Source organism: Schistocerca gregaria, chromosome 1, assembly GCF_023897955.1.
Source record: "Schistocerca gregaria isolate iqSchGreg1 chromosome 1, iqSchGreg1.2, whole genome shotgun sequence".
Classification (NCBI taxonomy): domain Eukaryota; kingdom Metazoa; phylum Arthropoda; class Insecta; order Orthoptera; family Acrididae; genus Schistocerca; species Schistocerca gregaria.
Window position 1 is genome coordinate 1118489169 of NC_064920.1, and position 25540 is coordinate 1118514708.

At 43.1% G+C, this 25540-nt stretch overlaps 1 protein-coding gene across 4 annotated transcripts in view; it reads right to left on the bottom strand.

Annotated features, from left to right (window-relative positions):
* LOC126283710 (glutamate receptor ionotropic, kainate 2-like) overlaps positions 1-25540 on the bottom strand; it is a 651295-nt gene that overhangs the window by 198336 nt on the left and 427419 nt on the right. For all 4 annotated transcript variants that reach the window (XM_049982296.1, XM_049982293.1, XM_049982294.1 and 1 more), the window contains exon 3: positions 14920-15171. In XM_049982296.1, the coding sequence (XP_049838253.1) occupies positions 14920-15171 (252 nt within the window). The remainder of the gene's footprint in view (positions 1-14919; positions 15172-25540) is intronic.

Consider the following 25540-nt stretch of genomic DNA (forward strand, 5'->3'; position numbering starts at 1 on the left):
GATAATGCACCATAATGATTTATACTTGATGTTTAATGATGCCATAGCTACGAGTTTATGATACACACAAAACGTGTACCCTACCACATAAAGGCTTGCTAGCAGTAATAGGGGCAGATCTTTATTTAGGACTTAACACTTGGCATATTTTACTTGCCAGATATTCTGTAACAGCTTTACACTATTTACAACGGATTACATGTTTCCCCTTCTACAGCAAACATAGTACCCTAAGAATCATCCATGGTGACTAAAGCAACAATAACTGCTCTTAGTACATCACCCTCATTTTCAACCTGACTAATCTGCCCATATAACCCTGAACTCTGTAACCTTGGAGTGGCCTAAAGGGAACCAAATGAACGTCTTTTTAATGCTAGTAGAGTTTTGTTGATTACACTAGCAAAACATTCTGTGCTATATTGGCTGTTAACAGGTGGGAGATTTTGGCAGCTCTTCGGTTCAATACGGAAGGACTAGTTTTGCCTTAGAACACACCTAATGCCTGTGACGTTAAGTGGTGTTCAAGGACACAAAACCTGCTTTTGGACTGAAAGAGATATTCCGCAGTAACATGTATGGGAAAGCCGTATAGTGGACTACACTATGAACCGTAGATATTTTGGCTACTTGCTTTTTATATTTGATCACTGGAACAAACTAAAATACAACCAAGAAAGTCTACGCCCTGTAACTCTAACATGAAGCCGAGAGAACAAATGCTCCACCATCCCTTACACTGGTACAGTTTCGTACACCGACTTGATTAGCTGTTCCAAAACTTACGTATCAAAATGAGGAAATCCTAAAATTCTGTTGACGTCAAAGGTTTCGATTTAGTGATGTAAATTTTGTTACTTTTGTGCTGTGGTCAATTAATATCAATCAATATCTATCCCATATCTTTACTCAGACCAAATCGACCACTCTTAGAAATGGTTCAAATAGCTCTGAGCTCGATGCGACTTAGCCGGCCGGAGTGGCCGTGCGGTTCTAAGCGCTACAGTCTGAAACCGAGCGACCGCTGCGGTCGCAGGTTCGAATCCTACCTCGGGCATGGATGTGTGTGATGTCCTTAGGTTAGTTAGGTTTAATTAGTTCTTAGTTCTAGGCAACTGATGGCCTCAGAAGTTAAGTCGCATGGTGCTCAGCGCCATTTGAACCATTTTGCACTATGCGACTTAACTTCTGAGGTCATAAGTCGCCTAGAACGTAGAACTAATGAAACCTAACTAACCTAAGGACATCACACACATCCATGCCCGAGGCAGGATTCGAACCTGCGACCGTAGCGACCACTCTTACAATCATGATACTAAACCACTGCAGTCATACATATAACATCATACTTTTAGCTTTAATTTGTTTCTTTCTATTTACTCAGTACGAATTATTGGTATGAACCTATTAGTCATTGTACTCTCACCTTTCGGCAAGAGAACCACACCAGCCAGACATTACGCCAAAGCTTGGAAGCACACAGCAGCTGCTGAGTCTCGCTCGGCTGCATGCAGTGCTGCATGTCACTATGGTCCTTAATGCCGCACAGCAGTAGATGAAGAAAAATCACTACTTTCTGCCCTCCAGATTTTTACCTCTGCACGAGTGACTTGGGATAGCATTACACCCTGTAAGTGTCCAAAATCTTGACTCTTCAATAAGAGGGGCCTGTCATAATATTTTTTTAATATGCTATCAGTCACAAATAGATTGCTTAATTCAGAATGAAATTTTCAGTTTGCAGCTGAGTGGGCGCTGATACGAAACTTCGTGGCAAATTAAAACTGAGTGCGGACGAAGTTCGAGTCTCGGTCCGGCACACAGTTTTAATCTGCCAAGAAGTTTCATATCAGCACACACTCCGCTGCAGAGTGAAAATCTCATTCTGGAAACATCCCCCAGGCTGTGGCAAAGCCATGTATCCGCAGTATCCTCTCTTCCAGGAGTGCTAGTTGTGCAAGTTTCGCAGGAGAGCTTCTGGGAAATTTGGAAGGTAGGAGACGAAGTACTGGCGGAAGTAAAGCTGTGAGGACGGCGAGTGAGTCGTGCTTGGATAGCTCAGTTGGCAGAGCACTTGCCCGCGAAAGTTAAAGTTCCGAGTTCGAGTCTCGCTCCGGCACACAGTTTTAAGCTTTCAGGAAGTTTCAAGTTGGTTAATTGTACATTTCTTCCAATTCAGAAAGAAAATCGAAAAAAATAACAAGCGAACCTGATCCTATTCAGATATTAGGAATGAAAAGTTCAGAAACAGTAGTTGAAATTTACAAAAATTTTCGTCACAGTGTGAGTAATGAGTGGTTACATGAGGCAAATGACATCGTTTTCTTAGTATTACAGTTCTTGGGTAGACGAAACTACGTGTTCCAACAGCCCTCCCACAGTCTATATTTCATTTGCTTGTTAGTAGATATGGTATTTTTCTCTCAACCATTAGTTATCAATGATTTTACTATACTTTTCAACGCATTAACATTGACCTTTTTCTGAACATCTTCATTTCTAACTTGGACCATTCTTCTACAACTGATTATCATTCTCAGATACTTCATTTCAGAAGCCAGTATTTCTTTTTCTCTTATCAATAATATACCAGGTTCCCCATCCTAAGAGCTGTCAGGCGCATTTCCTCTGGCGTTGTGGCAGATATTTACCGTTCTGATTTTGCATCGTGGAGCTGAAGTCAGTCCAGACAATTACTGCTCGTCACTTCTTTCACGAGACACTGGGAGTCAATAAAAAGCGTAGGCTTGTTTCCCATTGCAAGCAAAATTATTTTTAAAAAGGAAGGCTACGTGCCCTTCGGATAGAGCGCTCCCAAATTAGTTTAGTAGGATATTCCTCCTATCGATATCTGTTAACACGGATAGTAAAACAAGAAGAGTAAACATGAATCCAGCGGCTTTTTTTGCTGCTGCCAAGCATTCAGTGCTACTGAAGTACTGGCTACACTTTCAGTTTTACTGTCCCTTTTAACACACGTGGATGAAACCAACATCTCACTACAGTATTGTGCGACCATTCTATTAACCTGCATGTAAAATCCAGCTTTAAATATAATTTTGTTTGTAACGGGAAACAAACCGACGCTTTCCGTCGACACTGCGCCTCACCAAGGCGTGATCAATACTACTTGTTTCAATGAGTCCAGCTACACAATGCAAAAATAAAATTGTAAATATGTGCTGAAACACCAGGAAAATTGTGCCTGACGACTCTTAGGATCACTGTCCTTGGGACATTATGTTTCTGGTTTATTTCTGTTGTGTCACATATTGATCTATATTTGTTGGCTGTAGACACTGAATCGCTAGCTGAGCTGTTCTCTCTTTTTCTCTTTAACCTGATGGAGCCACGGTAGTTGCAAAAAAACGTAACCTACCTAAAGAATTAAACCGTAAAATACACTTTTTCTCGAAAAGATTATCTTACCTTTGTTTCTAATGTAACTTTCAACTAGGACTGATAGACGATTCCTTTATAATATTCAGAACGAAGATTTGTTCGGAAAACGTGGAATTTTCGGGGAAATCGATTCCATGTAAAAAGGTTAGAGTATCTATGAGAAATTCTGGACTTGTCAGTGAGTGTTTCATCTGTTAGGTGGTTGAAACTATTGCATGAAGTTATTTTATGACAAATCAATCTGTGAGAGTGTGTATTGGAGAACTTTCGGTTTTGTGGTTATCGTGCATGTTGAAGGCGAGTCAGTGTGTTTTTCTCAAGTACTAATTTTGTTTTACTTTATTGATTTTGATTATTAATATAAACTGTTAGGTAGCCTTGCTGTTCCAGTTTTCTGTTAAACATTTTTCCTGTTTACTTCGTTTATATTTATTTAATGTTCAGCTTTTTACGTTTTACGTGGTATCACCACCTCACTGTCAAAGATGTTATTTACTGCACTTTTATGCTTCAATCTTTAAGTGTAACTTCTTTTTCTGTCTCGTTTACACGCATTGTAACTTCTTTGGTGGCTACAGTCATTAAATGTCTCAAGATAGGCTTGGAAGCCGTAAACGGGTTGTTGTTGTTGTGATCTTCAGTCCTGAGACTGGTTTGATGCTGCTCTCCATGCTACTCTATCCTGTTCAAGCTCCTTCATCTTCCAGTACCTACTGCAGCCTACATCCTTCTTAATCTGCTTAGTGTATCCATCTCTTGGTCTCCCTCTACGATTTTTACCCTCCACGCTGCCCTCCAATGCTAAATTTGTGAACCCTGGATGCCTCAGAACGTGGCCTACCAAACGATCCCTTCTTCTAGTCAAGTGCCACAAACTTCTCTTCTCCCCAATCCTATTCAATACCTCCTCATTAGTTATGTGATCTACCCACCTAATCTTCAATATTCTTCTCTAGCACCACATTTCGAAAGCTTCTGTTCTCTTCTTGTCGACACTATTTATCGTCCATGTTTCACTTCCATACATGGCTGCACTCCATACTTATACTTTCAGAAACGACTTCCTGACACTTAAATCTATATTCGATGTTAACAAATTTCTCTTCTTCAGAAACGCTTTCCTTCCCATTGCCAGTCTACATTTTATATCCTCTCTACTTCGACCACCATCAGTTATTTTGCTCCCCAAATAGCAAAACTCCTTTACTACTTTAAGTGTCTCATTTCCTAATCTAATTCCCTCATCATCACCCGACTTAATTTGACTACATTCCATTATGCTCGTTTTGCTTTTGTTGATGTTCATCTTATATCCTCCTTTCAAGACACTAATGTAGAACAAAAGCAAACTAGCGCTTTTCATTTATTTAGCATTTCAGTAATGTTATCATATTACTAAGTCAGAGAAATCGATTGCTCTGAGACTGAACTGCTGGTATGACACAGATACTTTCTTTTATTAATTTGTTGCCGTTCATCTGGTTTAACCCCTATTTTCAGTACACTTCATGCATTAGATTCATATGTGATATTCATTGATCGGCTACCGGCCTCATAAACAACACGTAGCTCAATGCACCGACGATGTTCCTTCGTATCTTCGTGCTCTTGCCGAAAAAGTCCTAGGTCCGTAGCAGCGAGGCGCCACATCCTTTCTGTCTCTGCTTCCTCTTTCAGACTCTTACAGCGTAGCAAAGTATTACCCGGAAACTGCACATCTAGGGCGCCTCGGGGGAGGGGGCAAGGGGGGCGCTTGCGGTGGAATCAGCGGAAGAAAGACGTACAGGCGCTTCTCCGGAATTTATCGCTGTGGAGCTTTGGCCGCGAGAGACGGATTGGCGCTTCCGGCTTTCCTGGTGCAGTTTAAGAGCGGGGAAAAATTTAATATGCGCCAGTCGCAGATATGTATTCACACATATTGTCTGTAGGCCTTTACATATACGTGTTGAAGACGACCCAGAAATGGCAGAATGCATTTCCAAACCGAACAAGCCTCCTCCACACAAGGGCAAGACGGTAACTAAACGCATATTTGGCATTTGTATTTTCTACACTGTGTCGGAGTAAAGGACCAACAATTATGTTTTGTTGTTTATCTGGTTTCCTTAGAAATACCAATGTAGGTGAGAAGGGGGGGGGGGGAGGACTTATTCCAATCTATTTATGTACCTCATGTTTTAAAATTTCGAAAAAATATGGATTCTTTCTAATGATCTGCTATACCAGATTTTGTAAGTGTATTAAGTTTCTCAATTAAAATTAACAAAACAGTTTGAGTAAAAGTAGTGGATGTGTCTTCACAGCACACGCCATATTCATTACTTCATTTTCGAGACCCTTCTTGGGCACAAATACAACACTGAAAAGTGTGTTGCGAATAAAAGTCAACGACAGTTAAGGAAATTTATACTTTTTATATTTTTTGCGCTGCTCATAGCGTCATAGAGTATACCCACTCCACCAGTAGCACATGTTATGGCAAATTCGTTGGTATTGCTTGCTAAGACTGTTCTAAAAGATATTTTCATATTCTGGACCTCATTTATAGATCAGTACTTATGTAGAATCATGTTGTTATTAAAAGTTAACAACAAATAACGAGTTTTTTTAAAATTTATTGGTGATAGGCATAAAGTAACCATTCCCACTGGTAGTACATGTTATGGAAAATGCGTTGGTATTGCTAGGGTTTCGAGCGAGTCCCTTCATTTTCGAACTGTTTCCTGCATCATTATTACACAACAACGAAATAACTCCTGTGTGATATACACATAAGTTATGCTCCGTTCCTACAGTTAACATTCGAACTGTCTGTCCTTTGTATAACTAACTTCCATTTTCAGTCTCTTTTCCATAGATTGGCAGCACTGATTCTACAACGGCACTTCTTAAACTTAGTGTTGTTCTTGTCTGGTGACTGTGTCGGATCAGTTAATTTTCTTAGTCGTACCTATTTCACATCATTCTATGACGACTACTCCGTTGTCCGTACACACCAAGGGAGAAACAAGAGGAATTAGAAGCGACTAAGTACTGCGTAAATTATTCGCGAAAAGCAGCTGCAGTACGGTAATAGCTATGCTGTGAGCAAAACATTTACATTAGAATAAATCGCTTTAAAAGTATACTTGTATTTGCGTGCTACGAAGAGAGTTACAGTAGATATTCCACTTTGAAAATAGACAGGAGCACTGAGACGGCTGAGTGAATGATTCGTGTTGACTGCCTTGCCAGAATTTATGATACTGCGCATACACTGAAAATTAGACACGGTTCAGAATTTGAAATTGTACATGAATCTCTAAGCTGTCATAATGTTTGTGTTCGGTGCTTATCTTGTCAGCTTACATGGGAACAAATGGAAATGTCGACATTATTTTTAAGGTTTTTTAAAATGAAGGAAAATACTTTCCCATTCACGTATTAATCGTTGACGAAACGCGGGTCCAAATACAACGAACCGTAGGATAAGCGGCAAAATCTGAGGTGGAAATGTTTCTCTCTACTCATATTTCTCAGTGTTTTGGGTTATGGAAGCCCCACAGCTGATTCATTACATAGCTGAAGGTCAAACGGTGAACCGGCGTAGCTACTGCGAGATCTGAAATGAAAAACACAAACGCTACGCAAGCAATGTATGACACAATAGTCATAGTTCATGAAATAAATGCACCAATCTGACCGACCGAGCTTAACCTCTCGGTGCCTCCCCCCCCCCCCCCCCCCCCCCCCCCCCCGCGTTTCCTCAAGCCAATAATGCCATACGACATAAATCCACTGCTAGATAATGGGCTTCGTAGCCTTATTTCCTCTAGTTATACGCATCCACGTGGCTCTTCATGTTTTCTAAAGCCATCTACCCATCTTCCATTAAGCCTTCTAGGCCCTTTCGTAACCCTTGCAGTCTAGCAAAGTAATTTCTTGGCCCTCATACACTTCAGTCCCGCGGTTATGTGTCATCTAACCTCCATTTCTTTTTGATTATGGTTACAATTACGACTTCCACTTCAATCTGCTTGCTGATACATTTGTTTGTTTTGTTCTCTCTCTGCTGAAATAAGATGGGAGAAAGATTAGGGCTTAAAGTCCCGTCGACAACGAGATCATTAGAGACGGAGCACAAGCTAGTATTGTTCCGAGGATGGGGAAGGAAATCGGTTGCACCCTTTTCCTCGATCAACATTGCATCGAGTAGTTTACCAGTATCTTCGTATGTGTAGTTACAAAGTTCTGCAACATCTGACGCCAAACGACAAACCATGCCGACAACAATCCCAGCATTTGCCGGGCTCGATTTGGGGGAATTGCGGAAAACCTAAATACAGGTTGTCCCACTCAACTCTCCCTGATTTCAAGGACCCATTAGAGAAAAACCGCAGTAGATACGACAGTGAAACATGCACCATATTGTAGCGCATCTCAAATAGTTTATATTGCCGCGTCAGAAGTGCCAAGTATCGTCGCCAGAGAGCAGAATGGTTGCATGAAGTGAAAATGGCGACTCCAAAGCAGCGCGTGCGAGCAGTAGTGTGATTTTCAGAAGTAAACACGCCGATTACTGCGCAGAGAAATTATCATGGTGTGTATGAATGTGATCCACCTGATATGAAAACAATTAAGGAATAGTATAGGAAGTTTCTGGCAACAGGAAGTGTTCTGAAACATTCTGGCGGTGCACGTTACGGAGTTTCAGAAGAGACAGTGGAGGACATCAGACAAACGTTTCTCAGAAGCCCACATAAGTCAATTCGTCAAGCATCTAGGCAACCTGATGTACCTCGATCAACATCGCATCATGTAGTTCACCAGCATCTTCGTATGTGTACTTACAAAGTGCAAAATCTGCAACATCCGACGCCAAACGACAAACCATGCCGTCAACAATTTGCTGCAAATATGCTTCAGCGTATTGATATACGTAGATGCCAGATTCCTGGAAAGACGTTTATTCTCAGATGAGGCAACCTTTCATCTTTCAGGAAGGATTAACAGACATAATGTTCGGATTTGGGGTTTGCAAAATCCGCACGTTGTCCTTGAACATGTTCATGACAGTCCTGAAGTACACATCTGGTGCGGGCTAATGCACTACAGGACTGTTGGACCGTTCTTCCATGCGGAACAAACAGTGAATGGGCCAGTGTATCTGGACATGTTTTGGAGCAGTTTGTCTACCCTCGGATACAAGAATTGCAACCCAACATCATTTTTCAACAGGATGGAACTCCGCGGCATTGGTCAACATCTGTTCGCAAGTTTCTGGATAGGTAATTTCCCAATCGTTGGATCGAACGCGGAGGACTCATTGCCTGGCCACCAGGTTCACCCGACATTACGCCGCTAGAGTTTTTCATATGGGGATTCCTGAAGGACCGCTTGTATGCGACCAAAGTAGACGATATTCCAATGTTGCGACATCGTATCACTAATGCGATTCCAACAATAATAGAGGAAATGTTACAAAGTATTTGGAAAAAAATTGAGTATAGACTCGATATTCTTCGTGCTACGAATGGTTCACATGTAGAGGTGTATTGACGATAAATAAATAAATTCTTTGTGATGCTCTACAATGTGTTGCATTTTTCAGTGTCGTAACTGTTGTGTTTGTTGTCCTTGGTCTTTGAAATGAGGGATGTTTGAGTAGGACTCCCTGTGAAAACGATCGGACGCGGATATGAAAGTGCGTCTTCACGAGGACGAAACTAATTATGCTAACCACTGCGCCACCCCTCTCGATAATTTTCTACAGAGCGGGGCGGTGGAGTAGTGAATGCACTGTCCATTCATATTTAATTTTTCTAGGGTTTTCCAAAATGACTTAACGCAAACATTGGGATGATTCCTGATAGTAACATTATTTCTTTTTCCTAATCCGTCAAAGCCGTTGGTCTTAGTATCTCATCGTCGATGGGATGTTAAATCCAAATACATCTCTGCATTGGTCGCTGAACAAGCCTTAACATTTGAATTGTTGCGGAATTAAAAGTTCGTATCTCCTTTCCGGTAATACAAAAGCAAAATTTCCTTTTCAGAGGCTTTGGAAGGTTACTTCTGAAAACTCTTTATAGTATTGTAAAAGTGCTGCAAGCCATTTTTACTTTTTGTGTTGTTTCCCACCCAGTTATTCGTTTAGGTAACATAGCCCAAACATGAAAGCTCATCAACTGGTTGTGTTTCAAATTATGAAATTCTCATTGAACTTGTTAAGACTGAAGGAAACTATAGCACTGAGGTTAGTATTCTCCAGTAAACTAACATAGACTGCAAAGAATGCCTTACGTCTCATTTAATGCCAGCAGAGACTCTGTTGATTCAAAAACTTCCTAAAAATTTATTAGTCCCAAAAATACTAGTAATTAGTACTTTTTGTTCAGTTCTATCACTTTAGACGCCACGTTCAATTGGACTGTTGCACTACATTCGCTTCTGCTGCCAATTAGTTTCTTTGCGCGATTGAAATACAGTTTTTTTCTGTTCGTAGGTGATAATAATGACTAGAGACCTATCAGCCCAAGCTATATAACGTGAAATGTGAAACTATCTGTGTATTACATTACTTTCGTTCTAATTGTACTTCTTTGAGAAAAATATGAGAAGGATCAACGTTCCGTCGACGACAAAATCGTTAGGAACGGAACAGTTTTGGTTGAGAAACGCTAGTCGAAGAAGATGGCGGTTTCCTCCAAGGAAACATCCCACCATTCGTATTAGACGTTTTACAGAAACCATGGGAATCCTAAGTATAGAGGCTGAGACCAGAATTAAAGATAGCTATGTAGTGAAATTGTTCTTAAACAGCTTTATGCGCTGTAAGCGCTACATAATAATAAAATCAAATGCGTCATGAACGTCACAATTAGGGTGCCTACATGCCGTCCTCGTTCCTTTCCTTTTCATTTGAGACGACTACAAAGCCAGAAACCAGAATCTAGTGGATACTAGTTACCAAAAAGTTGTTCCACTTTTATATACCATTTTCTCTACGTGATTAAAACGAAATAATAGAGAACCGAAAATTTCATGTGGAATAACTAGGTCCTATTGACTGTCGCGTATTGTAACAACGCTGGAAAGACTAAAGATATATGTGACACGATTTGAGGAAGCGAAATGCGGGTGCTAAACTCGTAAGGTCAACAAACATACGTAGAGCTTCAGACTGGAATCGCTAAATTTGCTACGAAGAGTTCCTCAGTTGGCCGCATGAAGCTGCTTGGATGACGTTATAGTCTCACGATCAGTGTCAATGCAGAAACAAGTAGTTTAATGTATCGAAGCAGAAATTAGGAGTGTAATGTAAAGTGAAAGAAATCTTATGCAAACTATTATGACCTAAGGACCTTACACGGCAGCATGACTTCTTTGTGTTGCAGCCATGTGAATTTACTTACCTTCATTGGTTAAAAACTACTAATGTCTGATACTGTAATATTTCCTCCTTATGTTATCAGCTGTCCTCAGGTTTTATGAATGAAGAGATTATGTTTGTGATCAATGTGTAGTTGTGAGACAGGACGAGATTAAAATACTAAATTTATGAAATTAGTGTGAGTCACCAAAATTGGAGAACATATGCGAAGTGAAAAGTATTTGTTTTAGAAAATGACAAAATTCGTGTAATATGCAGGAAACTCAATATTAAACACCTAAGATTTACTTATTCGATAATATACTAGCATACTATATACAGTATATTAGCATATTGTGACATATTCGAAACACAATATACTCCAAAAGCACTGAGAACAAATAGGAATTACGAGGGTAGCCCAGAAAGTAATGCTCCACATCCTTTGCTTCAAAAATTGTTTATTAAATATAATGATAATTACACACACGAAAAAATGGTGTTTTACCTACACACCCTATTTTTCGACGTAAACTCCAACTCTTTCTATGGTCTTCCTCCAGCGCAAAGCAAGACCTTGTATGCCCTGTCGGTAACAACCCTTGTCCTGGTGGCGGCGCCAGTGCTCATTGTATGAATCACCTCCTCACGGTCGTCAAAATGTCTTCCACGAATGGCATCCTCGCGAATGACAACATCAGCTCGCTGCAACATGTCAGGTGTGACAGCCGTGGATGGTCTCCCCGATCGCTGCAAATCGTGGAGCTCCACCGAACCGCCATCTGATGACCTCGCCTTCCGTGCCTAGGACTAACTGTGCTTCTATCGACAGCAGATGCTCCATAGACTTCGCAGAAGCATTTGTGAATATTTCTCACAGTTTTTTCTCTGCATTGAGAAATTCAATGACGGCTCGTTGCTTATAACATACATCACCTACAGGAGCCAGTTTGAAACTGTCCTGCAGCTACGCTATCTGTCGGAAGTGACTGAAACTTTGCGCGCTGACTCATGAGACTTCAAATAACACATCCGTAACTTTTCGCATTCGTAGCATCGTTTTCGGCTGAGCACAAAAATGGGGTCCATTACTTTCTGGGCAACCTTCGTACCCTTATTTCTCTAAGACATGTTGACACTGCGATAAACGACTTTCTTTAAGCAGATGCCACAACCTACTGGAAACAGGCAAAAACGAAAATAAACGTGACACTGAAAGCAGTTGGTCTATAGTATATGCTACATCAGGCACAGAGAATGTAGTTTACCACCTGAGCTAGGAAACAAAATTTGTATGTGGAATATATGCTACATAAGCACTGAGGAGGGTATGCTGTCGACTATGCTCCTTCATGCGCATAAGAGATGCATAATCCATTTCCTGTGCAGGCAGAAGACAATGGCGATAACAGCCATCATCAAATATACTACTGGCCATTAAAATCTCTATACCAAGAAAAAATGCACATGATAAACGGGTATTCATTGGACAAATGTATTATACCAGAACTGGCACGTGATTACATTTTCACGCAATTTTGGTGCATAGATCCTGAGAAATCAGTACCCATAACAATCACCTCTGGCCGTAATAGCGGCCTTGATACGCTTGGGCATTGAGTCAGAGCTTGGATAGCGTGTACAGGTCCAGCTGCCCATGCAGCTTCCACACGATAGCACAGTTCATCAAGAGTAGTGACTGGCGTATTGTTAAGAGCCATTTACCAGACGTTTTCAGTTGGTGAGAGATCTGGAGACTGTGCTGGCCAGGACAGCAGTCGAACATTTTTTGTATCCAGAAAGGCCCGTACAGGACCTGTGACATGCGGTCGTGCATTATCCTGCTGAAATGTAGGGTTTTGCTGGGATCGAATGAAGGGTAGAGCCACGGGTCGTAACACATCTGAAATGTAACGTCCACTGATCAAAGTGCCGTCAATGCGAACAAGAGGTGACCGAGACGTGTAACCAATGGCACCCCATACCATCTCTCCGGGTGATACACAAGTATGGTGATGACGAATACACGCTTCCATCGTGCGTTCACCGCGCTATCGCCAAACAGGGATGCGACCATCATGATGCTGTAAACAGAACATGGATTCATCCGAAAGAAAGGCATTTTGCCATTCGTGCACCCAGGTTCGTCGTTGAGTACACCATCGCAGGCGCTCCTGTCTGTGATGCAGCGTCAAGGGTAATCACACCCATGGTCTCCGAGCTGATAGTCCATGTTGCTGCAAACGTCGTCTAACTGTTCGTGCAGATGGTCGTTGTCTTGCAAACGTCCCCATCTGTTGACTCAGCCATGCGGAGAAGATGCCTGTCTTATCGACTGCTAGTGATATAGGCCGCTAACTGTCATTGGATTTCGAAAACGCGAGCAGCAGTGTCGTGATACGATAAACCGCAATCGCGATAGGCTACAATCCGACCTTTATCAAAGTCGGAAACGTGATGGTACGCATTTCTGCTCCTTACACGAGGCATCACAACAACGTTTCACCAGGAAACGCCGGTCAACTGCTGTTTGTGTATGAGAAATCGGTTGGAAACTTTCCTCATGTCAGCACGTTGTAGGTGTCGCCACCGGCGCCAACCTTGTGTGAATGCTCTGAAAAGCTAATCATTTGCGTATCATAGCATCATCTTCCTGTCGGTTAAATTTCGCGTCTGTAGCACGTCATCTTCGTGGTGTAGCAATTTTAATGGCCAGTAGTGTAGATAATTGTAGTCCTAGATATATCAATTAGAAAGTAGCCTATTGCTGGTAGAAAATAATTTGATCCAGAATATATACATCTTGTTAGATAGCATAAAATCGTGTATTATGACGAATGTGTTTTATGAGAGCCTCTACGTACGAGTTACTTTAGTTTATGTGCATGTCTGAAGGAACATACACTATTGACCATCGACAACTGTCGAAAGAGTCGGAAATTATTTCCTTGAATATAAAGTGCTTGACATTAGCTGTACCAGTTACGGATCTACTGCTGGATCGAGACTCGAAACCGGATATCCCATTTATCGATAGTGGTGGTCTTTACTCGATGATTTCAGTGGCCTATGATGTAACGATGTAGACAGTGCGATACAGGTAAATTTTGGTCGGTTTACGGAGAGTGTACACACAGCCGAAGTAGTTAAGACAATCACTCGCTATAAGCGAATTCCGTATTTGAATCCCGGCCTGGCATAAATTTTAATTTTTACTGTTGGTTAGTAGATCTATACTTAGTACAGCTACTATCAAGGAGAATGAGATTTTCACTCTGCAGCGGAGTGAGCGCTGATATGAAACTTCCTGTCAGGTTAAAACTTTGCGCCGGAACGAGACACGAACTCGGTACCTTTGCCTTTCGCGGACAAGTGCTCTACAATCTGAGACACCCAAGCACGACTCACGCCCCGTCCTCAAAGCTTTACTTCTGCCAGTACCTCGTCTCCTACCTTCCAAACTTTACATAAACTCTCCTGCGAAAGGTAAAGGTCGAGAGTTCGAGTCTCGGTCCGACACACAGTTTTAATCTGCTAGGAAGTTTCTTACTATCAAGGAATTCGCATTCATGAAATTACCTACGAATTATTTTATAGAGCTGTGAATCGCCAAGAGTGTCTGTTGTTTCAGACATGCATGTCAGTATTACAAGCCTAGGCGGGCACACAACAGTAACCACGTTAGTCACGGTTTCTTGTTGTCTCATTCATCCCATTACAAGAATCCAGTTACTACTGCATTAGGTGATGAATTCAGTGGACTACGATACGAAGATGTAGACAGTTTGGGTTGGCCTGGGAAGTGGGCACAGGTAGCCAAAGTGGTTAAGGCGACCGCTCACATTAAGCGGGAAATACGAATTCGAGTCCCGGTCCAGCACAAATTTTAATTTACACTATTGGCTAGTTGAACTGTACGTAATACAGCAGATGTCAAGGAATTCTAGTTCAGCAAATTTATTTGGAAGAATCAGTGCAGGTCAGCCAGAGAATGGAACAAGGCAGGTTGGTAAATAGTGTGATGCATAGCAAAAATCTCCAGATGGGGTTATGTTAAACGATGTTGGGAATATGATTAACATGACCATAAGTTAGAGTGAAATCAGTGGGCTGTGTAAAAGTTACAGAAAACACCTGCAAGCAAGGGGTGTTGTTGGAAAGCTCACCGTAATCTTCTTCGTAGACGATGGCGACTCGCGTCCAGTTGAGGAAGGCCATGACGTCCTGGAAAGCGTTGTTGAGCAGCGACTGCGAGGGGTAGAGGTTGATGGAGAACTCTTTGTACTCGGTGTCGAGGTCGAGGCGCGCCTCCAGGTGGGGGATGTCGAGCGCGTCGCAGATGGAGTGGATGTGTGCGCCCAGCAGCGGGTCCGACGGCCCGAACACCGCCTGGACGCCGAACCTCACCTGCTGGCAAGCTGAGGCGCACACAGGTGTCAGTATAAGGACTGCAGGTCACACGAAATACAACAGACTAGAAAGACCCCTTAATGCTGATGAGACGTTTGTCACTACTCCCCATTTGCCTCGTCTTTCCAGCCAAAGCGGGTGACGTAGTGATAAACCTCTCATCAGCATTGGGGAACATGCAGTGACAGGCTCAGTATTAGAACTGTTGATCTCACGATAGAGAAAAGGCTAGAAACACGTAGATAATGACGAGTAGTGATACCTTGTTTACTGCGTGTTCCCCCTTGTCGATCTAAGGTTTATCACTAGTCATCATTTGCTACGTTGTTCAGTTGTCGTTGTTGTTGTGGTGTTCAGTCCTGAGACTGGTGTGATGCAGCTCTCCATGCTACTCTGCCCTGTGCAAGCTTCTTCATCTCCCGGTATTTACTGCAACATACATCCTTCTGAATCTGCTTAGTGTGTTCATCTATTTGTCTCCCTCTACGATTTTTACTCTCCAAGCTGCTCTCCAGTGCTAAATTTGTGATCGCCTGATGCCTCAGAACATGTCCTAACAACCGATCCCTTCTTTTAGCCAAAGTTGTGCCACGAAATTTCTCTTCTCCCCAGTTCTATTCAGTACCTCCTCATTAGGTATGTGATCCACCCATCTAATCTTCATTCTTCTGTAGCACCATATTTCGAAAGTTTCTATTCTCTTCTTGTCCAAACTATTTATCGTCCATCTTTCACTTCCATACATGGTTACACTCCATACAAATACTTTCAGAAACGACTTCCTGACACATAAATCTATACTCGATGTTAACAAATTTCACGTGTTTTCCCTAAATCACTCCAGGCAAATGCCGGGATGGTTCCTCTGAAAGGGCAATGCCGACTTCCTTCCCCATCCTTCCCTAATCCGATGAGACCAATGACCACGCTGTCTGGTCTCCATCTCCAAAACCAACCAACCAACCTACAAATTTCACTTCTTCAGAAACCCTTTCCTTGCTGTTGCCAGTCTCCATCTTATATCCTCTCTACTTCGACCATCACCAGTTATTTTGCTCTTCAAATAGCAAAATTCCTTTTCTACTTTAAGTGTCTCATTTCCTAATCTAACTCCCTAAGCATCACCCGATTTAATTCGACTACATTCCATTATCCTCGTTTTGCTTTTGTTGATGTTCATTTGTATCCTCCTTTCAAGACATTGTCCATTACGTTCAACTGCTCTTCCAAGTCCTTTGCTGTCTCTGACAGAATTAAAATGTCATCGGCGAACCTCAAAGTTTTTATTTCTTCTCCATGGATTTTAATACCTACTCCGAATTTTTCTTTTGTTTCCTTTATTGCTTGCTCAATATACAGATTGAGTAACATCGTGGAGAGGTTACAACCCTGTCTCACTCCGTTCCCAACAACTGCTTCCCTTTCGTGCCCCTCGACTCTTACAATTGCCATCTGGTTTCTGTACAAATTGCAAATGCCTTTCGCTTCCTGTATTTTACCCCTATCACCTTTAGAATTTTAAAGAGAGTATTCCAGTCCGTTGTTCTAGCCGAAGCTAATGAGAGCGAAAAACCTCAGATCAACTCTGGGGAACATGCAGTAAACAAAGTTAAGATCTTCTGTCACTTTGGAAGCAAAACAAAGCGTGGAGGACCAAGCCAGGATCTAAGAAGCAGATTAACACATATGAATTGTGCATTTCTCGCTAAAAAAGTCGACTTGTACCAAACATATGTCTGAATTGTCAGGAAGAAATTTCCGAGAACGAAAGTCTGGAGCATCGCATTTTATGAAAGTAGTAAAAAATCCACGATAAATTAAACAGCATTAGTGTCTACATGCACGGATCACTGGAGCGTATAAATATGGATCATCTAGGTCGAAGCGCACAGAGCGCTATATGTACGTGTTGCTCAGTTGTTGAAATCGCGGGCTGGAAATCAGTGGTAGTGGTCATAAGAGCGGATGGGCCTGTCGCCCTTGCAACACCCAACAACTGTGATGAGATTACGTATATTTTTCCGGCGTGATAAATCTTGATGTCCTTCAAGGGTATGGAACCGGAGCTCATAGTCCTGACGGTAAGATATTTCGACAGTCCGACTGGCGGTCATCTTTCGGTGAGCTTGCAAGTGTACAACCACGCCGGAACTGAGGTAACATCAGATACGGCGGCTCCCTTATACACCGGTAACAGGCCATTCTACTTGCGAAAGACGTGAAAGGGCTGCACTCTTTTAAGAGAAGAAATCCGGCGCTGGCGGCTTAGAAACTATCGAAAAATGGTTCAAATGGCTCTGAGCATCACACACATACATGCCCGAGGCAGGATTCGAACCTGCGACCGTTGCAGCAGCGTGGTTCCGGACTGAAGCGCCTAGAACCGCTCGGCCACAACGGCCGGCCTGGATAATAGTGTTTCGATGAATCCCGTAAGTACAAAAATTCCAATAACGGGAAGCCAGAACAATGATTTGCCTTACTTAAAAATAACACGTTATGCCCTTCGCTGAGACAGTGGTCAGCGACGGGAGTTTTATCGCACATTGGTCATGAACCGTACGAATAGTCTGTCCAATATAAGCCTTTCCGTAATAGCAGGAAATTATATATATACAGCAGGTGTCCTCAATTCCGAATCACCTTTAACTGATCCCAGAAGGACGCTTTTAATTTCGTATTTGCTGAAGATTCTTTTTTTTGTCACTGATTTAGGGCGTAAAACTGCTACGGTCTTTAGCGCCCATTGAAGATTCTTGAAATTGATATAGCGTTTTCTGAGGAAGAAATACTTCCCGCAAAGGGTAAAATAGCACCTGACTTACAAGCGTCCCTTGTTGGTTCACATGGTGATCAAAACTGAAAAGCACGAAAGTTTTTATGATAAGTATATCCATTTTGCCTGAAAACAACCAAGGTAATTAGCAACATTTTTCAATTTCTACCGAAAATCTGATGTGTAGAGGGCAACCGTTTCGCTTGTCGCACATGCGCAGTGGTCTGTTCCTGGGGCATAAGGAGCCGCCGTATCTGATTTTACCTCAGTTCCAGCTTGATTGTGCACTTGCAGTCTCACCTGAAGATGGCGGGCAGTTAGCCGGTCGAAATATCTTGTCGTCAGGTAGATGAACTCCATTTCCATACCCGCGCAGAACATCAGGAAACAGCTGAAATTATACCTATCGCTGACGAAGTGTGTTATATAAAAGGGAATTGTGTGAATAGAATATAAATGGACGTTGCGGCCGTGATGCGCCACCCGCATCGGCCAATATTAGATTTCGGTGAGCACACGTGTATATCATCAGAGTGGCGTATGATAATCGATATTTTAGTTTGATTGGACTGTATCTAGATTAAACGGTTGCAGCTTCTAAGGGGAAAAGAATTATAGGCTAGGATGTTGCACCCAATAAATGAATTTTCTGTGTGAGAACGTAACGAAACTCCATATCGCAACTTTATCTAACTGTTTTCAAGTTTGTACATGACTGCAAAGTTTCAGGTGGCGTGGAAATCCATTTGCGTTTTGAAATGCAATCAAAACCTGTAATCACTGCAGACCCAATGAATCATAAGGAGCCAATAAACGAGAGAAAATGAAAATATCCGTTATTCTACTGAAATCAGGGATATTTTCATGTCTCACATAGTTTAGGGTCAATGTGAGCTATACGTTAGGCGTATTTGTCATGTAGGTAAATGTGTCGGCCATGCATATTCCATAAAAATTCTAACAATCCTCTTTTTACTCTCTGATTTTCTAGTGGAAAGCTGAATCTTCATCACGCTGAAATATGAAATCCGCTTCATTCAACTCCTGTCCTCAAGTAATTCTCTGGCACTGTGCCATCCCCTGAGAGCTGCAACCCCACACTGTTTCATCAGGAAGTCATTAACGGTACATGCACGGCATTGCTTCCCGCTATTATAAAACTTAATTCTCTAGGGAAATGCTAGTATGAACTACACTTGCCTTAATAATTGTAGAGGAATAATACCGAATATTGCCATTGCACCTCGTAAGAGAATGTAGAGTGAATCTCACTGCAAGGTTGCATTGCGAATTGTTCTGTTTTGTTTAAACAGTAGTTTTACACTCACAGCTCTCTTTCCTTCAGAATAAAAATATAACTACAACAGAAATTCATCTAAAAGATCGTAAATTTAAGCGTCAAATTTCCTGGATGACATTTGATAGTATTGTGATTTAATGCACGGAATTTAAAATCCTGGCTGTATATTAAAGAGGAAATGGCGGCCGGGGTGACCGAGCGGTTCTAGGCACTACAGTCTGGAACCGCGAGACCGCTACGGTCGCAGGTTTGCATCCTGCCTCGGGCATGGATGTGTGTGATGTCCTTAGTTTAGTTAGGTTGAAGTAGTTCTACGTTCCAGGGGCTGATGACCTCAATAATTAAGTCCCTTAGTGCTCAGAGCCATCTGAACCATTTTGAAACAGGAAACACTTTCCTAATGCTCTGGAAATCAGTACTTATTTGCTCGTGAACTGGCTTTTTGTTTCAAGGGACAACTAAGAAGCAGAGAGCGTGATGAAATCAATAATATTTCGCACAACCAACGGAAATGTGTTTCCTATATAGTATTATTTTTGTTTCCTGTCAAGTAGTGGTGAAAAATTCAGTTACAGTTGAAAGTTATATTTTGGTGATATTATTCTGACAGCATTTATCAAAGTCAAGACTTGTAAAAGAGTAATCTTCTGAAGCGAAACTAATGTAAGGACGGAAAATAATGTGTCTTGATAACATGAAGAGCATACTTATACTTGTGCAGAGAAATATATTCACATTTCGAAAGAAATTTTGTTTTTTAAACAAGTTAAAATCGATAAACCTTTTAACATTCCGCAATACTTCGTGTTATTAATTAATATTATACAAAATAATGTGGAGTTAGCCGAGCAGAATAAGTCTGTTATGGAGGAAAACACACAGAAAACTGGTCTACAATTCTGCAGTATGTATTACTTGTTTCACAAAACTGTTTCCTGCTGTTACCCCATTACGGGTTACAAAGACAACTGTGCCAAAGCTGAAGTGCTGTCTTTACGATAGGACAGAAAGTATCCCACAGTGTTGTCCAAAGAAAAAGGACGGTTTAAAGTTCCTGGGTTTAAGATTTCAGGCTACATTCGGAATTGTGTACAGTTTATTGCTTTCTAGAGTTCGTGGGTCGAAAACAGGGTAAAGAAGAGCATAAATGTTGTTTCTTCTTTTTTGTTTATTATTGAGTCAACCAATGCCGGAAGGTAATCATTGTTTGATGATATTTGTCAGTCTGCATTTAGATCTGCTTGGAAGTTGTCTTCACACATGAAGACGGATGTTAGGTGATGTATCATTGACTGATAGGCAGCATATTTAGCGGTGAATACACCGGTTCCCGTGAGACACCTTAGTTAAGCGCTGATGGGCGTGGCCGGCACTTGGATAGGTGACCATCCAGCCGCCATGCGCTTTTGCTATTTTTCGGGGTGCAGGCAGCATCGTGATGCCAATTGAGGAGCTACTCGACCGAATGGTAAAGGCTTCGGTTAAGAATAACATCATACCATCTGGGAGAGCGGTGTGCTAACCCCACACCCCACATATCAGCATCCCTCTCGTAGGATGACACGGCTGTTGAATGGTCCCGGTAGGCCACTCGTGGCCTGAAGACGGAGTGCTTTTAGAAGAAGAAATTATAGCCATGATGGTAGGCCTAAGTCGTGAATTAAGTCGCTGTTATAACTCTACGAACGTGAACTGCAAATGAGACCAATGGAGATGTTGCTCGAATACGCGATGACCCGCCCACTGCACTCTGAATTACATCAGCGGCAGCCAATCAGGCATACAGGAGGTAAAATTGTCACTACAATAATGTATGTACAGAATGGTTACACGAAAGTTAATAACAAATGTAGAAATAGGTGCATTACATTTTGCAAAGTAATTTCTATAAACCGCATTTCGTCAATCTGTGATCAAACTATATTCAGAAGAGATAACCAATCCTAATCGGTTGTGAGAACACCGATAGCTATCTGTGGGTATTTATCGCAATGTTATAGATTGTACGGCAGCAAATATAGTGGTTCAGCAACGGTATGGCCATAGCTACAAGCGCCACCCAGCGTAAGAGGATTTCAGAGCTGCGACAGCGGGAGGATGTGAAATATACTGGTTTGCAGGCAGACGTATAGAAACGCATGACATTACTTATTGCATCTACATCGTGGTGTCAGTGAAAATCCTGCTTGAGTTGCTTCGTTGTTTACAGTCGAAGCGTTCTTGGGGGGTGGGGGGGGGGGGAGTGGGGGGGGGAGGTGGGGGAGGGTGGTGCTGATTGGGGAAGGAGACTAAACAGCGAGATCATCGGTCTCATTGGATTAGGGAAGGACGGGGAAGGTAGTCGGCCGTGCCCATTGAAAGGAACTATCCCGGCCTTTGCCTTGAGCGATGTAGGGAAATCACGGAAAACCTAAATCATGATGGCCGGACGCGGGATTGAACCGTCGTCCTCCCGAATGCGAGTCCAGTGTTAGCGTGCATGCGTGCGTGCGTCGTGACTCACGTGCAGTCCATGCACGGTAGATGCAGATTAGGCAGGGCCTGCAAAATCCTGTCTCGGGAATCTTAGTGGATGTGTTGTCATCTCAGTTCGGTTCGTCTTCTCGGTTGTCACAGCGGTGCTTTCTTCTTCTCTTGCTGCCAGGTGATCATTCCAGTAGCATGTCGGGCCATCTGGTGGATGGGCGCCAGTGGAGTTGGTTGCCCACTCCACTGACCAGAGGGCTTCTCGATGTCCTCGTCCACGTGTAGAATCTCGTCGCGAGCACGCGGAAGCAGCTCTGCAACATCGGTTTTCCCCCGATGTCATGTAGCTGCCTTGTGTCGTAGTCTCTTGGACGATGGAGCGCCAGCCGGATGGCTTTATTCTGCACTCATTGCAGTGTCTGCAGGTGAGTCTCTGCCGCGTTTCCTCACACCACGGCCGCGTACTCGATACGCCGACCTGATTAGTGCCAAGTAGAGCGAGAGGCCGCAGTGGGGGGAAGTGTAGTCGTGAGGTTGAGTATAGGATACAGCAAGCGCATCCTTCCGAGCGCTGGGCCGCTCTACTCCCGGATGTGTGGTCGCCAGGTGAGGCGTTTGACTAAGGTGACGCCGAGATGTCTTCCAGTGCGAGACTGCGGAATTGGGCCTCCCATGATCCACACTTTCGGCAGCGCATCGGGAATTCACCGGCGCGTGAACACCACCGCGTCGCTATTCTCGGCCTGGAACTTGAGAGGTCATTTGGTAGCCCAAGCTCCAAGTTCCAAGCGGCGCATCAGCTGGGCGCTCTTGCTACGCGTGTAGAACACCGTGTGATCGGCGTAGAGCGCCAGACGTCTTCGGTACGTCGGCGGTGTAAAGAGAGTACAGCAGTGGACCAAGCACGGACCCTTGCGGTACAGCAGCTCAGATGTGGCGCGCCGTTGTCACACCACTATCAGCACGCACATAGAATGTACGCCCGCGCAGGTAGGACAGAAGCAGGCGGGCAAGCGACACGGGTACTCCCAATACCAGCAGCTGACTGTCGAAGCGGCGTGGAGATGTCGATGTGCACGTTTCAGCAGCAGAAGATTTGAAAGTTGCTCAGCGGCTAGTGGTTACAAAATACTAACGTGCAAGTAAGGCGACTGTCGTAATATGTGCCAGATGACACTGACACAGTAACTAACAAGATAGCAAGTAAAGTAGGGTACATAATATCTAATGCACGAGACTGTGTGAGCTCATTTTTAAATACTTTTTGCCAGACCGCTGTTCTCCACGTGAACAGTTACCAAAAATGACATATACTGCTGTCTCTGGAAATAAGTTGCTTGATGAATTTTGTAAGTTATCTGGTGGTACATGTCCAAAGCACACCACATCATAAGTGCAGCTAAATCAGTATGCAACCTTGGAAGAATGTGGGTCTGTCTGATTCGACCATGCACGCCCACTTGAAGAAACAACACAGGATTTAGCAACCTAGGAAAGGAGACTTAACTTTTGAAGATCACCAGCTTAAAGATGACCATAGTTACAAGGCGCAACATGAAGTATCAGATCACGTCCATAAAATAACGAAAACTAATAAATATATGAATAAACTTTCGTTATATGCGCTCACCCCATCAACCACGGACCTTGCCATTGATGGAGTGGCTTTGTGTGTCAGTGATACAGACAGCAGCAGCATAGGTGCAACCACAAATGTGTGGTTCCTGAAGAAGGACAGCAGTCTTTTCAGCAGTTGCAGGGGAAACAGTCTGTTGATGATTGACTGTTCTGGCGTTGTAACATCAACCAAAAATGCTTTGCTGTGCTGATCTTGCGAACTGCTGAAAGCCTGGGTGAACTATAGCCTTAATTTTTCCCAAGGACATGCAGCTCTACTGTATGCTTAAATGAGATGGCATCGTCTCGGGTAAAATACTCCGGAGTAAAGTTAATCCCCCTTTCGGATCTCTGGGAAGGGAGGGGGGGGGGGGGACTTCTCAGGAGGAAGCATTATCAGCAGAAACAAAACTGGTCTTCTACGAATTGGAGCATGGGGGGCAGGTGGGTGTGCCGGACGCCGGTACATCTCTGATGAGGTACATCTGTAGTTCCTAGATTCTTTGCATGCAACAGCGTCGCCACCGACAGGCTTAAGGACTGATGACCTTAGCAGTCAAGTCCCATAAGATTTCACACACATTTGAACTTTTTTTTTGCGTCCTCAACCGACAATTTGGTAAAATTTGGTATTGCTTAAAGTGGTTTTTGGCCACTGTTTAGCAGTTCAGGGTAAAAACGTGTCTACAGGATGTGTGTGTCCGGGAAAATAATACGATTTGACCCAGATGTCCTTCATTTCCAAGTTTTTGTCTGGGGTTAACAATTTTAGTGTTGGTAAGCATAGCAGGCGTATTTAGCTTTCTTGATTATTGTAAGTGGTATTCGTACATTAATATACATCCAGTGTATGTTAATAAATATAAAGACGCTGACATTTATTGGTTTAGATAGTAAGCTATTTGAAGCTCTTATTCTTTTGTTAAAATGTTTTTGAAATACATTGCAACCTATATTGCTATATAATTATAGAAGGAAATGATTGAATATGTTGAAGTAATATATTCGCTGATTTCTGAAGTCATTTTATCCAGTGTAATATCATACTCCACTCGAGGGAGGGGGGGGCGGTGCAATAGCCCCATAGCCCTCCCCCCTCCCCTTGCCACTGTCCCTGGATAATAAATTTGTGGCAGATCAAAACTGTGTGCCGGATCGAGACTCGAACTCGAAACCTTTGCCTTCCGCAGGAAAGTGCTCCACGAGGTACGGCCAGAATTGAAGCTGGGCGAACGGTTCGTGAGTCGAGCTTGGGTAGCTCAGTCGATGGAGTAGTTGGCCGCGGAAGGCAAAGGCCTAGCGTAAGAGTCTCGGTCCGGCACATAGATTTAATCTGCCAGGAAGTTTCTACCACCTGTTATTCAGACGATGCGGTCCCCTCCTTAGGTCCGTCTTAATTGTGGATACCCGACCGTTATTTCAAATAACTTAGTAACGGTACTCGCGAGCAGAGCCTCCGTTGCGTGTGTCATTCTGTAGTAACTGTTGCCACTTGGATTCTGCGGACATTTTGTACGAGGGCATAAGACTATTTAGTCTTACACTGTAAGTAAGTGTGCAGGGGCTAACTATACTGACGGAAAATAACTCACAATACCAAGAAGGAGTTGTATGACATAAACGAAAGTTGGTAGGAAGCTGTCCTGCATCTGAAAGACAGTAGCAAGAAGACCGGTATCCGGACGGCCACGTGGCACTGTCGAGAGAGAAGACCATCGTGTCCCGCGTCGGGCTGAGGCGCATCGCACTGCATCTGCAACACTGGGCTCAACAGTGACACAACAACTGTTACGAACTGGTTACTTCAAGGACATCTCCGAGGCTGAGGCTCTGTAGCGATCACTCCACCGATCTCAAACCGTAACCATTTGCGGCTTCAGTGGTGCCAGAGATGGCCGTGTGTTGGTCAGAAGGAGGCCAGTTCATGGCCTTGAACTAACCTGTCTGCGCGCTAGACACGCTGAACTCATAACTGGAGTTACGGTCTGCGGTGCGATGTCGTATGACGTCAAGAGCACTCTCGTCGTTATCCCATACACCCTTACTGCAAATCTGTACGGCAATCTCATGATACGACGTGTGCTGTCATTCACGAACGGCTTTTGCGACACGACAAGTTCTACACAGTGTCGACTTGACATGCTCGATCACCAGATCTGTCTCCAACTGATCACATGTGGGACATCATTTGAGGACAACTCCAGCGTCATCGACAAAA